At 32.7% G+C, this 22,167-nt stretch overlaps 1 protein-coding gene across 48 annotated transcripts; it reads right to left on the minus strand.

The window, feature by feature from the left end:
• Nucleotides 1–177: 177 nt before the first annotated feature.
• Nucleotides 178–14,233, minus strand: sw (cytoplasmic dynein 1 intermediate chain short wing). 48 transcript variants are annotated; one of them, XM_076523202.1, is made up of 15 exons: nucleotides 14,076–14,233; nucleotides 13,750–13,843; nucleotides 13,543–13,663; nucleotides 12,996–13,092; nucleotides 12,831–12,936; nucleotides 12,623–12,750; nucleotides 9,297–9,332; nucleotides 7,140–7,160; nucleotides 5,046–5,093; nucleotides 3,457–3,609; nucleotides 3,148–3,304; nucleotides 2,657–3,029; nucleotides 2,345–2,576; nucleotides 1,727–2,154; nucleotides 178–1,596 (listed from the first exon to the last, which is right to left on the minus strand). In XM_076523202.1, the coding sequence occupies exons 3-15, from the start codon at nucleotides 13,642–13,644 to the stop codon at nucleotides 1,432–1,434; spliced, it is 2,046 nt and encodes a 681-aa protein (XP_076379317.1). In that variant the 5' UTR covers nucleotides 13,645–13,663; nucleotides 13,750–13,843; nucleotides 14,076–14,233; the 3' UTR covers nucleotides 178–1,431. The 48 variants fall into 48 exon arrangements, with proteins under 48 accessions (XP_076379317.1, XP_076379312.1, XP_076379306.1 ...); XM_076523197.1 differs by having other exon boundaries at nucleotides 3,457–3,633; XM_076523191.1 differs by having other exon boundaries at nucleotides 3,457–3,633; nucleotides 9,273–9,332.
• Between the last annotated feature and the right edge of the window lie 7,934 nt (nucleotides 14,234–22,167).

Consider the following 22,167-nt stretch of genomic DNA (forward strand, 5'->3'; position numbering starts at 1 on the left):
TTCTAGTAACCTGTGTCTTACAGTAACATTTGCTATCTATGAAGTCAAAGATTGTATCCCTCTTAAAGGCTCGCATCTTATCGAGCGCGACTATTCTGATAATACATAACGCACAATAACTTAGGAACAGTAATTACAAAATTGATTCTCATATTTTGTAAGGTGAAATCAATAAACTTTTGGAGTTTTAAAATAAAATTTTAATCAGAGCATTAGAGACAATAATACATCTTTATGCTAATATATTGAATTACAATTGCATATAGCAATTTCAATTAAAAATGCATGTAGGATTTTAATAAAAGGAAACTATCGATCTTAGAATGCTTCAACGACCACGGACACAGAGTATTCCAACTTGTCTTAAGTTTTGCTAACACTTCTTAAAGATTTGGAGAACTTTAATACCGCAATCCTAATTTTACAATAATATTGTCCTCAAATGTATGTTACAGCATTTTTCGTGTTCGCGCACACAATGTAAACTCTAGGAAGTTTAAAAGCACAGCATAAAAATATCTGCTAGGAGAAGATCGGTAACAATGACGTTGAAAATGATAAAGTGAAATGACACTATGTATGCAGTCACGGAAACGAAAAACTTCACCTAAAAGGAACGTGTGCAGTACAGTTCCATAATCCTACATGCATGATACAAAACCATTTAATAAACTAATAACTCCACAGATTTAATCAAATATTCTTGTGTATAATACACTGTAGAACAAATAAGTTTTGTATTAAAAAAGGGACAGTGTATTTGCTTGACTTGAGCAAAGATATGGATAAAAACATAATGCTATACTTAACAATATCACATTTTAGATAAAGCCCAGCTGTTTATATTAACGAAAGAAAGTTATATTTACATTTTTAAGCAATAATCTGTGATAAAATGAATTTTGCAGTTTTTATCTCTGATGTTATAAATTACAAATTACAGAAAACAAGTAACGAAAACTATATCTTTCAGAAGAGTATAAATAAGTATAATAAATTAATACGTTAGTTGAAAAATGTTAATAGTTCCTTGAAAAATAATTCTAAAATGAAAATCATGAGAATTGTGTGTCGAATTTTATAATTATCATTATACTTGTTTCTCATCATCTCATTTCCTTTATATTATCATTTTAAGAGGTGTTTATAATTTCATTATGTACATGCAAAGATATGTTGTACACAATATTTAATTGTGTACTACATCGAAGTTGTTTAGTAACAATTTCCTTGAGTTGTGTAGAATTTATAGCCGTTAGAGTATAGAACAATTGCATATATATAAAGCGCTAATACCGTTTGTTCTGCTGCTTAGCACTTCTTTCTTAGTGTTTTCACGATTTTTTATAATAATGCTTTATATTTATTTGATTTAATGGTTTAAAGTATCCAACTTGAACTTAAAAATATATTCTGAACAAAATTGTTGTTTTATCTAGGAGGACATTGCGGCCCTGAGAAAGGAGATATAGAACTTAAGGATGCTGGTTCTCTAAGATTAAGTTTGTGTAATTCTTCGTCTACTTTGTTGTCCCTCAACTCTTGTTGCGTATACAAAAACTTAGTCCACTCATCAATTCTCGGATGCGCTAAATGCTATATTAACACAAATATACGTTTTAATAAAATCCATTCGGTTTTACTAAACCGCTCCAGACTTTTCATAAAATCAAATGTTTCTCAATTACAAGAATAATTGCAATTACTTAATTAAAAACTGACATACCTCAGGAACGTCGTATACCCAAATTTTTCCAGTGTCATCACCTACAGTTACGTGTAAACCACTTGGGGTCCATGAAACCCTGTTAAGAGCTGGACACCCATCAATCATGATACTGGCGGTAGGTACTTCTGTATCTTGATTAAGATTCCATAAATCCAATCTTCCTGAGTCGTCTACAGCAGCAAATAGCGCTGGATGAGTTGGAGACCAAGCGACGTCATAAACGTAGTCACCATTATGTTCGAAAGAATACAAAGGTTTATTTTCTTTGAGACTCCACAACTTAATCGTCCAATCAATGGACGACGTCAAGAACAAGTGTGAAAAGTCTATTCCAACTTGTTCGGCATGCGCACTAACTCCAGTAACTGGTCCTTGATGGCCTTCATACGTTTCTAATACTCCTGCTTTCGTACCATGACGACAAGCTAAACAGAAGTGAACCGAACTTTAACTCTATTATGTATCTTAAACTTGATTATCGATGCGGATAGAGATAACTGTTGCCAATGACTGATATCGATAACTATCAATCAACTTATCGAATCAAGATGATGCACAAATTACATTAAAGATAAGTTACGTGTCGAATCTTTTATAGTTAAAAACATTATTTACCAGAGTAAACAGTTCCATCTTCAGTGCCCACAACAAAATTATTAACATCTCCTTGTGGGAACGCTAAACAAGTAGAGGCAATCGGTTTTGACTGTTTAGTGGTCAATTCTAATCTCTCTTGAGGCTGTGACAACATGTCTAAACTCCAGGAACACATTTTTCCATCAGTTGAAATGCTTATCAGATTGTGTGCGTTTTGTGCTCCAACAACGTTTAGACAATACACAGGGTGCTAAAGAATACAGCCATTAAAACATCTTTGTTAATTAAAATACGTTTTTCAATCACTATAAAAATTACAAATTAGCCTACTGTGTGCGCATTTGCCGATAATGGAGTTCGTTGAATAGGAGTTCTCTTCTGCACTCTATTGTCCCACAGGACAATTTGTCCGGAGTAAGTGCCTCCTAAGATTAGATTCGGATGGAATTTCGCAAATGTGACCGATAAAACTGGGGACTGACAATGAAAAATAAATTCTGGCGTTGTTTTCTTAAACTTTGTATTCCAAACTAAACAGACGCCATCCGGGTCGTTTGGAATATCATCGTTATTGTTGTAAGAAGCTACGAGAAGTTCTGGAAATTGAGGTGACCAATCCATTGATGTTACACAACGATTACGAGACCATCGCTCGCAGAAGAACGATCGGTTCAACCATAAACGTTGATGGCTCTTCTCATCCCTAAAAATCATATCACTGTAGCACGTATCACTTAAAAATTATCCTTTCATTTGTACTATCCTATGTATAAAACTTTCTTCTATATTCTGCTATATTATTACGTTTCGTTTGTACTCACATTTCATCTTCTCCATCCATATTTCCAGCATAATCAGTATAAATGTCAACTGATTCGCCTAGTGCCCTTTCTACAAGACGACTAGTCCGATCAAAAAATCGTTGGAAGTCTTCGGACAGTATAATCATTTGTTTCTCCTCTTCGCTAAGTTCTCGTACTATAAACCAGTATGTCTGTTACACTTACATTGCATTGATAAATCGCACTTTTGTTGTATAAAACTGCCATTATCATATTTAAAGTCTAACTGATTCTAATACGGGCAGAGTCTCGAAGTGAACGTTCACCACTGTATATCTAAGAATTTACCTTCTTTCGGCTTTTCCTTTTCTTTCTCTTGTTCCACTTGCGTAACTGCGGGCTGCACTTCTTTCACCTGTGGCAAACCATGCGGAAGAATCCCAGGGGGAAGCTTACTTTGGAAACCATCCATATGCGGCAAACTGTTCTCTTCATCTTCAGCTTGGCCATCATCAAATGTCAAAACTGTGGTGAATAAGCTGGTTTCGCCACAAATATACCCTAACTTCAACACATCTACCACTAGCAAGTATCCTACTGAATCGTTCGAATCCCTACGTTATCTTATGAAAATTGTATCAATTCGTAACATCGACATATATGTACTAACTGGTACAAAATTGTTTATACAACATAAACATCCTACGAACCAATGGCATAAATATGTATACAGAGAAAAAAAGGGAAAACAAATATCAACGCGGTCAATTTCTGTAAGTAGTATAATAGGGCCTGCAACATTTCATTGAAAATAATCAACTTCGAAATTTATGTAATAAAATCTGCATAATAAAGTGTAACAAACAATTGTCTCAGTACAATGTAAATGTAAACAGAACAAACGGATTTAGTAAGTAAACAAATTGCACAAGCGCTAAATTCAAATATAGGGGATGCAACTCTCTTTTGAAAGCTTTTGTAAAACTCGGTTCAAATGATAAGAAGATAATTCATTGGAAAATAAATAATCACACAGAAAACTGGGAAAGCAATCATCAAATTGGATCGCATGCATTGATATTAGTAACAGAAGAAGGTGGACTGCTTGTTGGTGGATTATATGTATAAATAAAACTGATTTGGAACGATTGCAATTATCATGAAAATGTTCTAAAACAGTATCTCTCCACCCTTAGATGTAGCATTAAATATAAGTGAAATGGAAGAATGAGCTGAAGAAAAAATCAATTAATTAATTATTACGTTGACAGACATAAGTATAAGTTATATTAGAACGAACTTCATTGAAATTACTTTTCCGGTATCGGTGTAAAAATAAAAAAAAATATTGAGAAATTCAGACCATTGAAATTTTCCGCGAATAGAAAAAACATTAAAATACGAAATGTAAAAAGGAGTGGAGATAATAAATTAACGCAACTTCCCAAGTCTCATGCAGCATCAGGTGGATGTATAATTTATGTAAGAGAAATAAATACTAAAGAAACAGTGCGAAGTTATAATTAGAGTCTACATTTCTTCGATCGAAGAGCTACTATTTAAATAAAGAAAGTAAACGAAAATGTTGGCAGTAATTCATCGTACGGCTTCATTCATGCGTTGCAGTAAGAAGAGTTGAATGGTATATGTAGAAACTATAAATATGTACTACCTAAGCATGCATAAAAAGTAAAGCTAGAATTTTTACAATTACATGACAAATTATAGAAACTACCCAACAGTTTGTTAAGCAATATTTCATGTAAATTAAAGGTATAGGTTCCCTCCTTTCAGTGCATGTGGAGACAACAATTTAGAGAGAGAAAAAAAGTTGAACATAAATTACTTTCAAAATGCATCTTCATTAAATGAATCAAATTCACATATAAGTGATTATAAATAGGCAGAGTAAATCATCTCTGGAGAGGATTACCTACCTGCAAATTCGTCCTCCCATTCTAAACCAGGATTTAGATTGTACTCGTCTTGAAGGAGGGAAAAGAAAATGTCAATCAATTTTGTGTTTCTCATTGTGTTAGTTGTGTTTCTTTCTAATTTCATGTCTTTCATAGGAAATTATTGATGTATATCACATACATTCATTCAAATATTAACCATCAATATTAAAACATAGTACCTAAATGTTATGCATGTCGTAATATGCTACAAATAGATACGTAAAATTTTTTATCATTTCAATCAATATAACTTGAAATAATGCAGAAGATATAGCCCTCAATAATTTCTCACTTGCCATACTAGATACATCAACAATTAACTAGAAAGAATGAAATAAAAATATTTAATAAATAATTGTAAATGCATCTATAAACATGCATATATAGTAATATACCCCATTTACGCTAGTACGTATTTCAATATAAGATGCTTTAAAGGGATTTACGAAGAATATTCGAACTCTTCATGACGATTTCAATGTTTTTTTACACCTGAATTATAAATATATTCTTCCTAAAATTCTAATCCCTTTAAGCTTACCATTATTTATTGTATATAGAATTATCGATATTATTATTTCGAAATTGTTTGAAAATTGTTTAAACAAGATTTTATAAGAATGAACAAAAATTAGGATAAGAATGAATTTTAGAAATTGAAACATTTGAAATAATTGAACTGACATCTCCGACTAAAATTTCACATTCTTTAAAATATACATTCTTTGCATCTTCATATATTACGCATTTGAACAATTTTTTGAGTTATAGTGTTAGAAAAATATACTAATAGATAATGTACAAAAATGATGAATTTTATTCGAAATAAATATGCCAAAAGTGAAAACAGTTTTCAAAATTTCGTTAATGAATTTTCTCATTGCATGACTTCCATGGAAATCGTGATGTTAAAACACTTCTATTTTTAAAATGCATTATTGTATTGATTAGAGGTCTTCATAAGCGACAGTGAATTAATCTTTAACACACTAAAAGCAGAAGCTACAGAACCTGTTACCAAATATTTGTTTTCATTTTAATACAAAGTTCGGACACAAAGATCGCCTGCCCCAGTACCACAATACCCTTTCCCATGTTAGTATTCTGTAATATTCAAAATTTTACCAAAAGAACCATGATGTCGCGCCGAGAACTCTGGAAGGTGCGTTAAGTTGTGACAAGATTTGCCAATGGATATTCATTAAATATCTAATTTCAGACAATCCCTGTTTCAAACAATAATCATAAATTTAGCAAAAACATTGAATATCAGTGATGTAAAATTTCTACTAAATAATTCTATTGACTTATAGAATAATATTTAAAATGAATGATACACGATAATTACAAAGTATCACTCAATTAATTTTGTGCTTTCGATGAATAACTTAATACTTTAAAGATGTAAATGCTGCAAATATAATATTTATTTAATACTGATTTATAACAATGTGTATGTATAAAATGAAACATCCTACATTGTAGATCTTTATTCATATTTTTCAAGAAAAGCTGTTACTACTTTCAAATTGCAAATAATTTTTCTATTGAAACAGCAATAGCTTATGTTTATACCATAAACTATATAGTTTCATCATAAATATTTCTAGAATCGGGAAGTACTATTAAAATTAACAGCGTTAACAAGTTTGTGTAAATGAACAAATGCTGAAACACTTCCGTTTGAGAGTCGGGATGTCAGATAAGCACTTAAAAATTAACGATTAAGGTAAATACACCCAATGAAAGTAAATTGACAAGAAAAGTAAAAGAACCAAAGGGTATAAAGCAATTCACAAGATAGCAAAGATATATTAGGTTCTGGGTGGAGAGTCATTTTGTATTTCTTCACGACTGATTGAGTCTCTTGTGAACTTCAAAACTAATAATTTTGTATCAACACTATAAACTTGCGCCATCAAAAAACAGAGAGTGCATTCTCCGACTACTTTTACACTTTATAATTATTTGTATAGATTTTTGTAATATTAATTACGATGAATAGACGAATTGAAGCTAAACCTAAACTGCGAACCTTAAACTTGTTGAAAACCAAGAGAAATCATAACTTACCGTAATAGTCGAATGCATGAGCTGAGAAAGGGAGGGAAAAAAATTTTACTTAGTTACAATCTCGTAAGAATGCACTACACTAGTTGCACCTCTCTACACTCAGACCATACATCTTTCAAGAGGAGTAAAGTAATAATTAAATATTTATAAAACCAAAAAAAACATACAATACGTGGTATTGTTTTATTAGACATGAACAAAATTTCTAAATTAAAGTAAAAAAAAGTAAATTCACAAACTTGTGTTAAAGCATTTAAAGCAGTTGTCTTTTTGGAGTTTGTATTACTCCATGCAATTTTCAAAAAAATATTTTTGCATTTATAAAATTACTTATTCCTTGCAAAATTTTATTGCAACGAATATTCACAAGGGTTAGATTTGTTTGTTATATTTAAAAAAAAAGAAAAAAAATTGCTTCGCTGAATGTAGTTAGGTGAATATAGATGTTTTAATTTATATATCGTGCGGTGCTGTGATTCCTACATGTAAGAGGAAACATACATATTCGATGCTTCTTATATTATCGAAACATATTTTAGTTAATATAGTCTTTAACATAATTCAACACTTTCTTTTATATATGTTTTACCACTCAGTTTAATTGGTATGTTATTTACTGCCTAATGTAGAGTAATGAAACACTTAAAAATGACTAATGATAATTACTAATGGATGCTTAGATGTAAATAATATTAATTAATATCTCACTTACATCCCTTGTCACACTTATGCCCACCCCCATAAGTTTCTCAGAAATAAAGTTTACTACAAATTTTACAAGTAAACTTTCTCAAACATCCAATAACAGCACATAGTGCACTACAGCAATGAAAAAACAACAATCGTCGCAACGACATTTGTTAATGTCAAATTTTTGTTTAGACAATAGAAAAAAATATTGATAAACTAAATTTCTAATGTGTTATACAGTAACTACTACCATTAAAATACCAAGAATGTCTATACATATTTATATTTATAAATTAAAAAAGCATCAATGATAATTAATTTATTCGTTTGATAAATTTAAAACTAGCACGCATGAGTCAAGGTATATTGATTTTTGTTGTGATAATTTCCAAATTTTCCCAACAAACAGGACGCCTAAAGTTAATGTATTACATATATTTCATAAACTGTTAGTATATAATTAAATTATGTAAAGCGAGTTAAAAGCTCATTTTTTATGCAAACAAATACACATTGCACATGGAAATATACTTACAAATAAAATTATGGAACACTGATCATGGGTTAATTGAATTAATTGAAATTCTAGTAAAATATTCGTCAAATGTTTAAGAAATTTTATAACAATAATAATTGGAAATTGTCAGGCCAAGCCTTACAAAAATAAATAACCATTATTTATCTAGATTATTTATTATTATTACTTATTTGTCTAGAAAGTATAAATCAATTAGAAAAATGGCATTCAAATCTGTTATAAAAATAACTTGAAAAGTGAATGTAATTGCTACTAATCTTAACGAAAATTTAATAAGTTTTAAATTCCTCTTTTTGTTTTTGCTCCAATTATTTAATTGGCACGTATCTAAGAAAACCTACATAGTCAAATAAATTATAAAAAGAGTCATTTATAATTTATACATATATTACTTTCAGAATTACTTGTCATGAATCTTAAGCACTAGTTTTCTGGCTGAAACTAAATTTTCTGAGGATAACACTTACTTTATTTTTTAAAAGATCAAGTCTTAAATTTCCAATTATTAAGTTAGCTTAGTTGAAAATTAATTGAACATATAACGAACTTCTCTTGTACATTTAAGAATATATATCTGTACTCTTTTGCTGAGAAAAACCATTAATGATGATAACTTCAAAGGCATAGTCACTACATACACACGTATTTCCATGTACACGATTTTTGACGAAATTAGGGTTGTAGAATTAATATGATTTGATGAGAAATTGTTCTGTTCTTTCTGGCAAATGGTGATATATGATAATATAATACAAATATATGTGTAACTAAATAAAGATGAAAGGTAACTTCATATTTCATTCTACAACCTGTGATTTGAATATGGATAGCAACGTATCTACCTCTATCATATATGTTGTACAACAATTAAAAGAAAGGGTAATAAAAAAGATGACAGAACATACATAGGTAGTTTGGTGCAGACCCACCTTTCCTGGGACGCCACCAGTCAATCTCAAAGTAGCCTGCGGAGTAAGAGTGAGTTGGTGTTGATGTTGAACAGGAGGAGTAGATGGTGTATGCAGAAGAAGATGCGGACAGTCCTTGTGTCCAACACCGGTTGATTTGATTGATTGTATTGCAAGACAATGGGATACGCGTATATTTAATAATACCGCAAAATCAGTTAGGTAACAAGACACGTATGTAACATGGTATACATCCCATATTTATGGTGAAAACTTCGAATTCAAGAGTTACACGACATGTATCACAGTTACATTAGTAAACTATGTTTAAATATTTTTTATCTAAATTTTATGTTTTTATAAAAAGCTCTCAGTAAAGTAGGTGGTATGAGAAAGAGGGAATATTATAGCAGATATCACATAAATTCTTATTGTGTACTATATGTTCATAGTATAAAACATTACCATAAGTGAGTTAAAAATGGAAAACTGCAATAAAACTAACTGAAATTGCGAATAGAGGTATGAAATACAAAAAACATAGTTGCCACCACCAGGAAAGACAATATTTATATCCATAACCTGATTATGTGTTGAGTGAGCGTTATTTGTGTCTACTATTATAGTTCCTGCTATTTTCTATAAACTTAGTTTTGATAAATTAAATTAAAATCGGATTTTAAAATATAATATTGTAGTATAGAAATATGTATATAATGTTTCGTGGTTACTTGGGAAGACTTAATGTTCTTTCTTTACAGCAACAGAAGAACTTATTGTTTCTTTTAGTAACATTATAATTGAAACATTATCTACTGATATTAACATCAAAAAATCCTTTCTGTGAATTTTTAATTACAGTAGTGTATTAATATATTACTCTTATGATGGTAAATCTTTCCATAGCAATTTTGTCTGATTAAAAGTGTTGAAAATTGTTGATAATTCAACAAATAATTCACACAATAGAAAAATAAAATGACAATATAATTTTACAAATAAATAACATGCCATTCTCATACGTGGATATTTTAAGAATATGTAAGTTTCCTCATAAACTACAAGTAATTGTAAAAATCAATATAAAGATAAATCCATTTCTTACTATTATCATTATATAATTATAGTAAGTAAATCAAGTTATAATAATGTGCCTAACTGTACATTACAATCAATGTGTCTCATTGATTTAAATACTATACAATAATGTTAATTCTTGGAATATGTATAAGAACATTAAATTCCTGGTACGTGTATTATAAAGACAGTATAATGTCTCCAATGGCATATAGTTTTGAATTATTTATTTCCATATACACCACCCACTTTACCATATTCAATGAATACATTAACAGGTCATTATCAACATAAAATATTTAGTTACATTTAAAAGGAAACATTTTTTAAAACATAAATATGCCATGAATTGGTTAATTTTGATTTCAATACATTTTAATCCTTTGTAATATCTCTGATACAAATTTAATTTATAAACCTCTTTTTCATATTAGGACTCTTATTACAAATTGTGAAAATTAAAAAGAAATAATTTAAAAATGTGATTATAATTACGCTGCAATTGTATTATAATGCAGTAAGAAAAAATTTTAAGGACTATAAAAACATATTAACACATTTGTGATACTCTATTATTATATAATACAGTACTCATTTTGGAAGCAAAAATATAATTTTATGTAATAATTGGAGTCGCGTTTATACTTTTGGAGGTTCTAGGTGTATACTCATTACAAGACCTCAAATGATGAAGTCTACTTCAGCATACACAAATGTAAATCCATTCAGTCATTTGATATATTATTGAAATTACTGACATAATTAACATCAGACTACAAAGGTTTAAAGTAGTAAAAGTATGAAGTATAATTATATCATTGTGCATCTAATTATATAAACCATGTATTGTACCATTGTATACAGTGTATTCCATATGAATCCATAAATGAATGTATCTATAAATGTTTAGATACATAAAATTCAAAACTGATCAAAGGGATTATAAAAATAAGTAGTATAGTAGAACCGTACACCATTTCAATATACCATTAAAAATCTTTTTGAAGCTATAACTAACAGAGAGCAAAATTTTCATTAATTTCTACTAGGTTTTTTCATTTATAATATGTTCAAAGTTTTAGATACATTTGCAGATTACAATGGGACACCCATTATATGCATACAGAGTGATATAATAAAGTAAGAACATTTAAACATTTCCATTTACAGCTATGTACAAAAATTGCTCAAACAGTTTTTTCAAACTGCTATATATAAGTGTTAGGGTGTTTTATTTTCTTTAAAGACTGATGTTACATGTTAAAATCAGACTGAATCTCTGTTTGTTTAGACTTTTAATTGTATGGTTATTTTCAGTATAAAAATGTGTGTACAAATCTTTATAAAGGAAAAGATAATCATTTTAGGTAGGCACACTACAAAATGATTACATTTTCATTCGCACCTTTTACTTTATAAAACAATATTTTAAGATATAAAATTAATCATCAAAAAATGTATCCCACTTTTAGTGACACTCTGTATGTATACAGGATGTCCCATTTGAATCACTACATGCGATTATCTCCAGAACTATTCGTTATTTAAACTAATTTTTTATACGAAACTTTTTCTATTTCGAGGGGGATGTAATCCAGTGTTGCTATTTTGTTTGTAAGTGTACGCTAGAAGGACACACAAAGGTCATCTTCACTTTTTAAAATGGAATCATATAATATTTTCTATGTACGACTCGATGCACCTTGGAATTTTAATTCTTTGAAACATCGTTTAATATCAGCTTGCACATTCATGAATATTTCCAGAGTGACACTTTTGAATGCAATAGGTATTCTGTCTGTATCTTCAATACTTGTCGGCTAACAACTAGAAACCTTTTCTGTTATGTAATATCTGTCAAAGTAATAATCTTTTGACATATGTAGGTTATATATTTTTATTCGGAATTTTGAGGTGCATCAAATCATGCACAGAAAATTAATGACTCCACTAAAAAAAAGATAAAAATAATCTTTGTATGTCCTACAGGCGTGCATTTACAAACAAAATAGCTGCACTGGATTACATCCCCCTCGAAATAGAAAATGTTTTGTATATGAAACATTTCTTCAAATAATGAATAATTCTGGAGATAATCTCATGTAGTGATTAAAATGGGACACCCTGTACATATCATGATTGTTTCCTTTAATCAGCATTAGTGCAATATTATAATGCAAACATTATAAATGTTGTTTACTAGTAATTAAACATATTCTTAAATTTACAAGAATCAACATATAGCGTAGTAGATAGATACAATCACTCACCGTCATGAGATGTGTGCGTTGTCTGAATTGTCTGAGTTTGTTTGTTATAAACCACTGGTTCCTTTGGTGGAATATTGGTATGAGCCACAGAGACAATAGTAAGCTCACGATTTCTCCTTCTACCAGCACTGCTACACGTGAAACATATTATAAGATAATAAACATATGAATGCACTAAACACAAAATATTCAAGAAATGATTAACTACCTTTGAGCAGAATTTATACTAGATGGTTGTAAACTAGCATCAGGAGTAGCATTAGCGCTTTGTTCTGGCGTTAATGAATTCATACTAGATAAACTGGATAATACATCTGCAAATACATTAAATCATGAAAGAAAGAACATTTAGATCTTAAAATAATATGCTTACCTGATACTGGAGCTACACCTAACGATGACAGCATAGCATCCAGTTCTTTGCGGTGATCTTTATCCGTCCCTGCGGCACGAACCGTAGCTTCTTCGACCTTGTAATGACATGTATAGGTCGGTATATAAAGTAAATTATAACAAAATAAATACGTAACAAGTACTGTAGGGGGTATTTAAGCCAACAGTTCATTCAAGCCTTTGGTTCACTTGAAATGTTTGTACTTATATCTAGGTGAGTCATTGGATTGGAATTTTATTGTGAATCAAATTAATTCAAGCCAAATCTGGAACAAGGTGGAACAAGGCAGAACAAAATGTGTTATTTAAAAAAAGAAGGATATTGTTCTCCTAAAATCTAGGCATGGAGCATATTTTTCTGCCTTGTTTTAAAAATTCTGCTTGGATGCTTGAACGACTTGGAATAAACTCCAAGCCATGAGATCTATTAATCGCAATGATTCTAGCTAAATATACATACAAGCTATTCAAGCCTTCGAATAGCTTAAATGCCCAAGAATAATTTGCATGTAAATAAGATATTTTACATCTTTCTGTTCTTTTTCTCTCTTGCGTCTTTCCTTTTCTTCTCTAATAGCTTGAAGCTTTGCCTTTTTCCTCTCCAGTTCAGCTTTCCGATCTGACATCATTGTGCTGGTTTGTTATTATCTATATAATATCGATAAATATATTAAACAAATTGGAAAAGATAACAGTTATTTTAAAGAATAACATAAAAATTATAAAAGTCTTACTGGTTCATGAAACTTATTAACGGAACTTGAATCGAGTTTGGTGCGATTATTGATTTCTGTCCGATGACGTCAGTTTCTACTGAATCTGTGAAAACTATATCGACAAACGCACATGCAAAAGGCGAATTTTCACATCTGTTAAATCAATAACTTTGTTACGCTAAATAAGTAAAGACTACACTAGAATCAATAAAAATTCACGTTAGCATAATCAGAAATGAACCCGTCGAATAACGTGTAACTTACAACTGTCACTTAAGGATACTAGTTTGAAGAATCTGTTTTATGATTGTTCAGTTTTGTTAAAATACTTATGAAATATTTACCTTATGTACTTCACAAATTTGAGTACTAAAAACCGTTATAATCGCTGATTTCTACATCATCTATTCCACCCGTCCGACAGGCAAACCTTTAACATTGCAACAATAGCACCACAGTATCGATATCTCGTACTAACGGAGTACAGTAGTCACGGACTATACATGCATGTACACTATGTATTTAAAATTCGCACATGCGTGTCATGCAATTTAGTTTTCCGTTTATGACCCTGGATTATCGATAATATCAGAAATGCCTTGTTGGGTTCACATACTCTACTCAAATACCAAAACAGATTGATACATATGCTGATATTTATCTTAATGAAATTTTATGTTTAAAAATTTCACGAGTTTTAATACCCGTGTGAAGCTAGCTTACTATGTTAACCAATATGAATGAAATATAGCTAAAAAAATTGCTCTTTAATTATCTACAACTGATCACCAATTAGTTTCAATTACGTACTTATCCTTTTTGAGGAAAAACCAAAAAACTTTTTGAGATGCCTAAGGGGTTAGACTCCCTAGCGAGGAGATAAAGGTAGAAGACACAGTTATCGACAAAATGAGATGAAAACATAGGTTTACGGGGTGATACTTACCTTAAATTAGCATCTTTTTCACTGTTTAATGGTACCATTCGAAAGAGGTATTATGCAGATATTTGGTAATATAAGTCTTAGAAAGTAAGCTAAAAATTGATGATGCTGAATCCATGGAATCCAAACAGTTTTATATTATTGAATGATTTTTTTAGATGAAAGTCTGACATTCGCGCACTGCATTAAACTTTCTTCTTTCGAATGATACCAATATACATAAAAAAGATACTGATGTAAGGTAGTTAAGTGTTACCTCAAAAAATATCGTTTTGGCATCAGAATTTATGATATCGATAATATAGAGCAAAAAATTTGTCTAGTTTAGTTACATTGGTGTTTATAAGGTGGCATCAAAGTAGGACTGTCAACGTGGAATCGGAGGTAGATGCAAGCTGTGTTACAATACAGATTCCCAATAGATTGTGAACACCAAAAACTAAATTATCGTAAGATACAAGTGATAATGTGATATGATATAATGAGAAGAGAGTGTATGTAAAACTTGCAGGTCTGCCAACCATGTACGAATATCAGTATAAAAGGGAAAAATTATTTCCCTATCACTTTAATGAACCTAACTTAAACATAACCTAGATGATTTACGATTGTGATTATGTTTGTATTACGTCTGTATATGTCTGTATATGTAATTTTCCTACGTACGCAAGTACTCCACCAGTTTGGTTTTTCGGACGCACGGGAACGATGAGCAGTTTCAAGCAATTGTTCACATCCATATGCGCGACCAGAATACTTCAACTCTATATTTCATTTGAAATTGCGGTCAAATTTGTATATGTATTAACCGTAGAGATCTTATACATTATGACGTTATACAAAAAATAAATATAATAAATATAATATTATGTCTGGAAAAGTTACTACTAAATGTTATTGTAGTAAATGTTATTGTACCAAATTTTTGCACTAAATTTTTGCACTAAATTCCCTTTTCTAACCTTTTTATATTATATTGTCTTATTAGCTTACAAGCTATCGTTTAAAATAATTTAATTTATAAATACAGTTTTATAATGTAATATAAAATTGAAAAACCATATTACCACTCCTTCCTCTACGATTATCACGATTTTTGTTTTTAAAATCCGCAGCCATAAATCGAAAGGGTCATTCCATGCGAAATCGGCAGGTGTGTGCGGAAACTCAAAGTTCCGGATAGGTCGGAAAGAGTCGGGGGGGATCGAGCGGGATCCCGATACATTTCAAATCCGTGTGAAGCTGGCTCACGATAGTAACCAATATTAATGAAACACAGCACAAAAAATTGCTCTTTAATTGCCCATAATTGATCACCAATTAGTTTTAATTGCTCATTTATCCTTTTCGAGAAATATTTTAAAAACTTTTTGAGACGTTTAATGATTTATGAGAGACTGGGGACTTTTAAAAATACGAAAATTCTGAAATAATGCATAAAACGTGCTGTATGACCTACCAAAGAATTGCTCTTTACGTCGAACCAATTGCTCACCCATCCACGGGCGACAATTTTATCAGTAAACAATGAATTTTCAATAAACAGATATATAAAGAATTAGGAGCAGGTACCGTTAATGGCTGCCAAACGTCAATTAACATAAATACTCATAAAATTGGTCTAACTCAATGTGTGATAACTTAAACCAGGACTCGAAAAAAGACTGCATGCTTATCGATGATAAGTCCCACGAGGGGCTACGCTTCCTGACTCTCGTTGCACCGTTCGCTGCACCCGTCATTGTTTTACTTTTGCAACGATGTCGCGGACTATTGTTAAAGAAGAATAAGGAATACAATTAAATTCCAATAAATTAATTATCAATGAAAATAGCACAATAATATCGTTTATGATTATAGAATATCAATATCAAAGAAAATTCATAATTTGCAGCTATTAGCTCGGTATCATCTTCGATCCAGAAATTTATTGCAATTGACAACATTTTCTGAACCGAGGATGATACAGATTGCCCGGATCTCACCGCGAGGAGGTTGCTGCTTTAGAAACCCGAAAGGGAGTCAGAACGAAGCCAGAATTCGCTATGGCTCCCTTTCTTACAACGACGACTTATAAACTAACACACACGCTCGCCAGCTAGCTAGCACACACCCACACTCACTCACACGTTCGCATAAGTCAAGTACTATTGCGGACCAAGTGGATCAAAGAAGAAGTCTCTGATCCACGGGGACTAAAATGAATCAGTGCAAAAGGCAGTGATTCTTTTAAAGTGAGAAACAAGTGCGAGTCAGGGCAGAAGGCACTGACTCGAGGGTGACGCGATGCGTACAATGCTCGCACAAGTCTGGAGCCTCGCAGATCTCGATGCTCGCCGTTTTCACATGAGGAATAATGATCCAAAGTTGGATCCTCCCACATTGGGTGGCCATTTCTCGCCCTGCGACCTAAAACTAAGTTAGGCCGCCTTACCCGTCTGAATCGGCACTACACAGGTAAACCTGTGTGACCATTTCTCGCCCAACGCCCCGCCCCTGATAGGAGCTAAGGACGGATTACTGGCCGAACAGCGACCAGGGAAGAGCCTTCTCAAAAAGGGAGAGTTCCGCGTCCGAATTATCACGCCACATGATCACTCGCCGAACATCGAGAAGTGTTCGGACTTACCCAAGAGATTGCGCAAGCAAGGCCGCCACAGCAGAAGGCTGTGTCGGAGTCAAAAGCGAAACGCGAAAAGATAAAGCTAAGGCAATAATACTCGACATATGCGATGTTAGCGACTCGGGTACCTCGGGGACGCTACCCCCCGTGCCCCTCACGGGCGCTCCCGTGGGTCGGAGGCCCTTGAGCAATCTTAACCCCTTGCCGTACCATTTTCTTCATATTTATGACGACTAGAAGTTTCTCAATTGAAATAATTTCTCGGAAGGAGAAGAAAATTTGAATTTATTCTGAGACTACAATTCGTGAACAACTAAATATTGTGGTAAGAAGAAGAGAAATTTAGACGAAGTTGAAAGAATAAAATAATAGTCATTCTTAAGAGAAATCGTTATTAGAAGCTAGACCCGTTAAAGCACGGCAAGAGGTTAAGATTCTTAAACTAAGACGCACGCGCTTATTAACTAAGACGCATCCCATGGCGGATGATAATCCCTCGGATACAAAAGGGGTACCATAGGAAACCTAAGACCAGCACAGGAGTGCCAAGCTAACCCGCACACGAGTGCAATTTTTGTGAAAATAATTGGAAACGAAATTAAGAATTCTAACAACCTACAAGCGCCTCGGGTTCCTCGGGGACGCTAGCCCCCGTACTCGCCCACGGGCCCCACCCGTGTGCGAGCTCCTGAGGGACCTCCGATCGGAGGAATACCAATTTCAACAATTTTTGGATGAAATCTTGTATCGAAACCCGACTTAAAATATAAATCGACGACAGCACAAGAGTGCAATTTTGTAGCCAGTGCATTGTATGCCAGAGAGAAAATCAAAGTGAAAGTGACAAAGAAATGATGCAGCGATCCTTGGAACGCAGTGCGGCATTTATTTCGCGATTCTAACACAACGCGTTGGCAATTTTCGCAACTCTAACACAGCGTATTGGCAATTTCTCGCGACGCTAACACAACGCGTTGTTCATTTCGCCTCGCAACTCTAAGGAAAATCGCGAATGCCTGCACTGCGGAGTGTTGCAGCTGCGACATGGGCTCTGAAAGACGAACGATGCTATTGCAACGCGATTATTCTCGCAACGCTAACTTCGAAACTAATTCGAAGACAAATCGCGATAATTCGTTTCGCAACGCTAGGATGCAAAAATCGCGATGTGCCCAACCGAGCCGATCGTTGGGACCTCGGTCCATTGTTGCAGCCGCGGAATGGGCGCCTGAAAAGTCGAATGAAGCTACTGGTAACGCGATTATTTCGACGCTACGCTGATGCAACGAACAGAAATCCGAAAGATTTTACTTTACTTTCTGGAAACTACGAGTCTGTAGACTTTGAAATATCTGATAGAATTGCAAAGTTGAAACGCGATGAGTTCGCAACGCTATATTCGAAGCAATTGTGCTTGATAATTCGAAGAAAAATCGCGTCTATTTTATTCGCAACGCTAGGATTTCTGTTCAAAATTAATTATAGCAACGCGTGATCAATTCGCAATGCTATGGCAAGTCGCGGATGTGGCCATCCGAGCTGCTGTTGGGGCGGCGAGGTCCTTCGTTGCAGCTGCAGCATGGGCGCCTGAAAAGTCGGAAGGTAAGCTATTGCAACGCGATTATGTCGTCGCGACGCTAATTCAATGAACAGAGATGCAAAAGTGAGCGGACTTTAATGATCTTCGAAATCTTCTAACTTGAAACGCGATCGTATTTATTATAATAATAATTTCAATGCTAATGATAATCGCGATGGTTTTATTCGCTACGCTAATTTTGATCTCTGTTGAAAATGAAGCGAAACAACGCGAAATTATTTTGCAACGCTATTGCAAGTCGTGGATGTGCCAATTTTAGCTGATCGTTGGGGCGGCAAAGCCTGCCCAAATACTACTACTACTATTACTATTGCAGCGAGTACAGTGATCAATTAACAATACATATACATAATAATATACATGATAATATACACAATAATCTTTGACTTACAATAGTATTAACCTGAAAATAAAGAATCTGAAAATAAAGGACCTGAAAATCCTAGCTAAAATGGGGTTATTAGTTTCGAATTATTCTTCAAAATCAATCTGTTTCGACGAATGCGTGCGAATTTAATTACTCGATAATTGAATTCAAACGGAAAACGCGAATCATCGAAAAGAAAACATCCTAACTAGATATGAGGTAGAATTCGCAACAAGTATGCGGTCACTGTACTCGAAAAATTGAGAAAACTACTGGTAACATAAGAGCATGCGACTTACATTTCGATGCGATGTTGGTTCTGGAATTTGTAGTAGGTAGAAGCAAACGAAAGTAGGAGCGGAGTAGCAACAGCAGCAAAGACAGCAGTATGAGAGAGGAACACACATTTCAGATTTTAATCGAAAATATTAATTTCCATTTGGAAAAGATTTAGAAATTATTGGAAACCACTTGGAAATTCGCGTTGAAATTAGAGATACGATTTTGCCAAACAACTGTTAATAATAATTTTACCGAATGTTAAGTAAATTTAGATTCGAATTAAATGGAAAATTAATTAACTTCGATTTTAGAAGGAAGCAGAGCGAATTTCTATTAACACTAAACTTTCCAAACAATAAAATTGATTGTGCACTGCCTGACACGAGTGAAAAAATCCAATTTACTTAGATTTTGTACACTTTCTGTTATAGTAGTTGTTCCAACAATGAATTAAGTAATTTAACGCAATAATTTTCCTTGAAAATTATATTATATCTTAATTCTTAACAATTTAATTTATAATAATATCACTTTTGCAGGAGCTTTCCTGAAATGCAACTGATTCTGCCACTAAACGAGTAACGACTAATCGAGCAATGACTTTGAGCCGAGCGAGCAAACAAAGGACAAACGTATTTAACAAAATTTAACAAAGAAATTTAACCTTGCCTTTGACGATCAACGGCGATCGATAATTTCGATCATTTCCAATTATTTAATATTCGCGATAATTTATTTTGTAATAATGTTATTCGGTGTCCGTAAAATTATTTCATCGCTTAAATTGTTTATGAAAAGTACCAACGAGGTTTAATGAACAAGAGACTTGCATAAATCGATCGAATTGTTTAAGTTATTATATTGAATTGCTTTTGCTAATTAATTTATTATTTCTCGCTTCTTAATATTTACAACAATTCTGAAGTATGGTGAAGCACCCCACTGGCAATTTTGTTATTTAATTTTCTAGCGAAAATAGCCGATAGAATCAAACATACAAAGTAATATTTCGAGCAGAAAAGTTTCAAGAAATTGTTGCAGCAGACGAGCTTCGTTGATAAATCGATTACTTTTCGATGTTCATATGCACAGAATACACTTTGTCATACAAAGTGGAAATACTATAAGTGAGAAAAATTAGTTTAGATTTACAGTTAAGATGGCTTCGAGTGCAAAGGATTAATCACCACAAATATAATACAAATAACCACAATAAAATAAGTAAGATCAACTGCTTTTCAACTTCTTCCGATTTTTACTCCAACATTTATCGGTGCCATTTTCTTAGGCATAGAGTTGCACAGATCATTAATATGACATTTACGGAGCAGAAAAACCAGCTGTTTTCTATTAGTTTATAAAAGTAACAATAGGACATTTATTCTGATTTTTAACAAGTATTATTGTAACATTTGTCGTAAATTATTTATATATTATATATAAATTGAATAAATAACTCATAAATGTATCTTTACAATATGAATAATCGTAAATTAAAAGATTATTGACCCGTCATTTTGACTAGTGTTAAGATTGTTCCGTATATAATGATTTACAATTTCAATTACGCAGCAAATTAGCAAATTAACTAAATTAACTAAACAGTGTCATTCTTGATAACTTTGAAAACAAAATAGCGTCGAGATCTTTCATTTTCAACAGACAGCAAAGAGTTTTGTCTGTGCTGGTTCAGTAACAGTTCGCTGATAACTTATCAGTAACAGTTCGTGAATGATTTTACCGTTCGTAGGAAACTTCTCGGTACGACGACCGTTCGAATCGATGAATTCCGATGAATTCGAATCGCGGCGAATCGAAGATCGGCTACTTGATGGATCGATGACGATTGACCGATGATCGCGGACTTCGAGGTTATCGACCTTCTCGCGTATAGACGGGTTTTACTATTCCGATCCTACGGTAAAGAACTTAAACCCGTCCGACTCGCATGTATCTGACGTATCGATCAAACGAGAGAGAAAGAATGCGCGATATAAGAATCGTGGTGTATATGATAAGTGATATGCTTACCTGATTTTCGTGAAAAATTTTGATGTTTCAAATAAAGTAGTATATAGTTTAGTTATTAAGTGGCATACGAGTAACGAAACTTATGTAGGAGCTAAAATCACAGTCGAGGTATAGAAGTACACCACAGTATGCTACAGACGAGGTATCAGAGTGGACCCCGGACATCATATGGGGTCTCGTATCATATGTTCTGAAATACCGACATTGCTAAAAACCAGAGACACAGATTTAGGATTTGTATAGATATTGCATCTTATATGGTCTTTTTTTGTCGCAGCTTTTTAGGGCTCTTGAACCCCTTTACCATTTCGTGTCACGTTCAGCGTTACCGATAGTTCACCATAGTTTATCATAGGCGTGTTAGCAAGAAGCGAATGTCCTGTATATTCCATTTTTACTTACGCTTTACGCTTAGGCAATAAGCGTATACTGGGAGAACATTTAAATGGTAGTATTCATAGTATTTATGTAATATGTATGTACTACAAAAATACGATATGTATACAATGTAAGCAGATGGGGAATCGCTCACGAATGAAAATTAAAATTTTTACGTTTTTCTCTCTCAATATATGCATTCATGAACGTAT

The sequence above is a fragment of the Megalopta genalis genome, chromosome 6, assembly GCF_051020955.1.
Source record: "Megalopta genalis isolate 19385.01 chromosome 6, iyMegGena1_principal, whole genome shotgun sequence".
NCBI lineage: Eukaryota > Metazoa > Arthropoda > Insecta > Hymenoptera > Halictidae > Megalopta > Megalopta genalis.

Bases quoted from the DNA above. Each gene is read 5' to 3' on its own strand.
- sw (XM_076523173.1), bottom strand. From the start codon at position 13,644: ATGATGTCAGATCGGAAAGCTGAACTGGAGAGGAAAAAGGCAAAGCTT. The intron at 13,093-13,542 runs GTAAAATATCTT...TGTCATTACAAG, and splicing joins GAGAAAAAGAACAGAAAGAT to GTCGAAGAAGCTACGGTTCG. The intron at 7,161-9,272 runs GTATGTTCTGTC...TCCCTTTCTCAG, and splicing joins GTCTGCACCAAACTACCTAT to CTCATGCATTCGACTATTAC.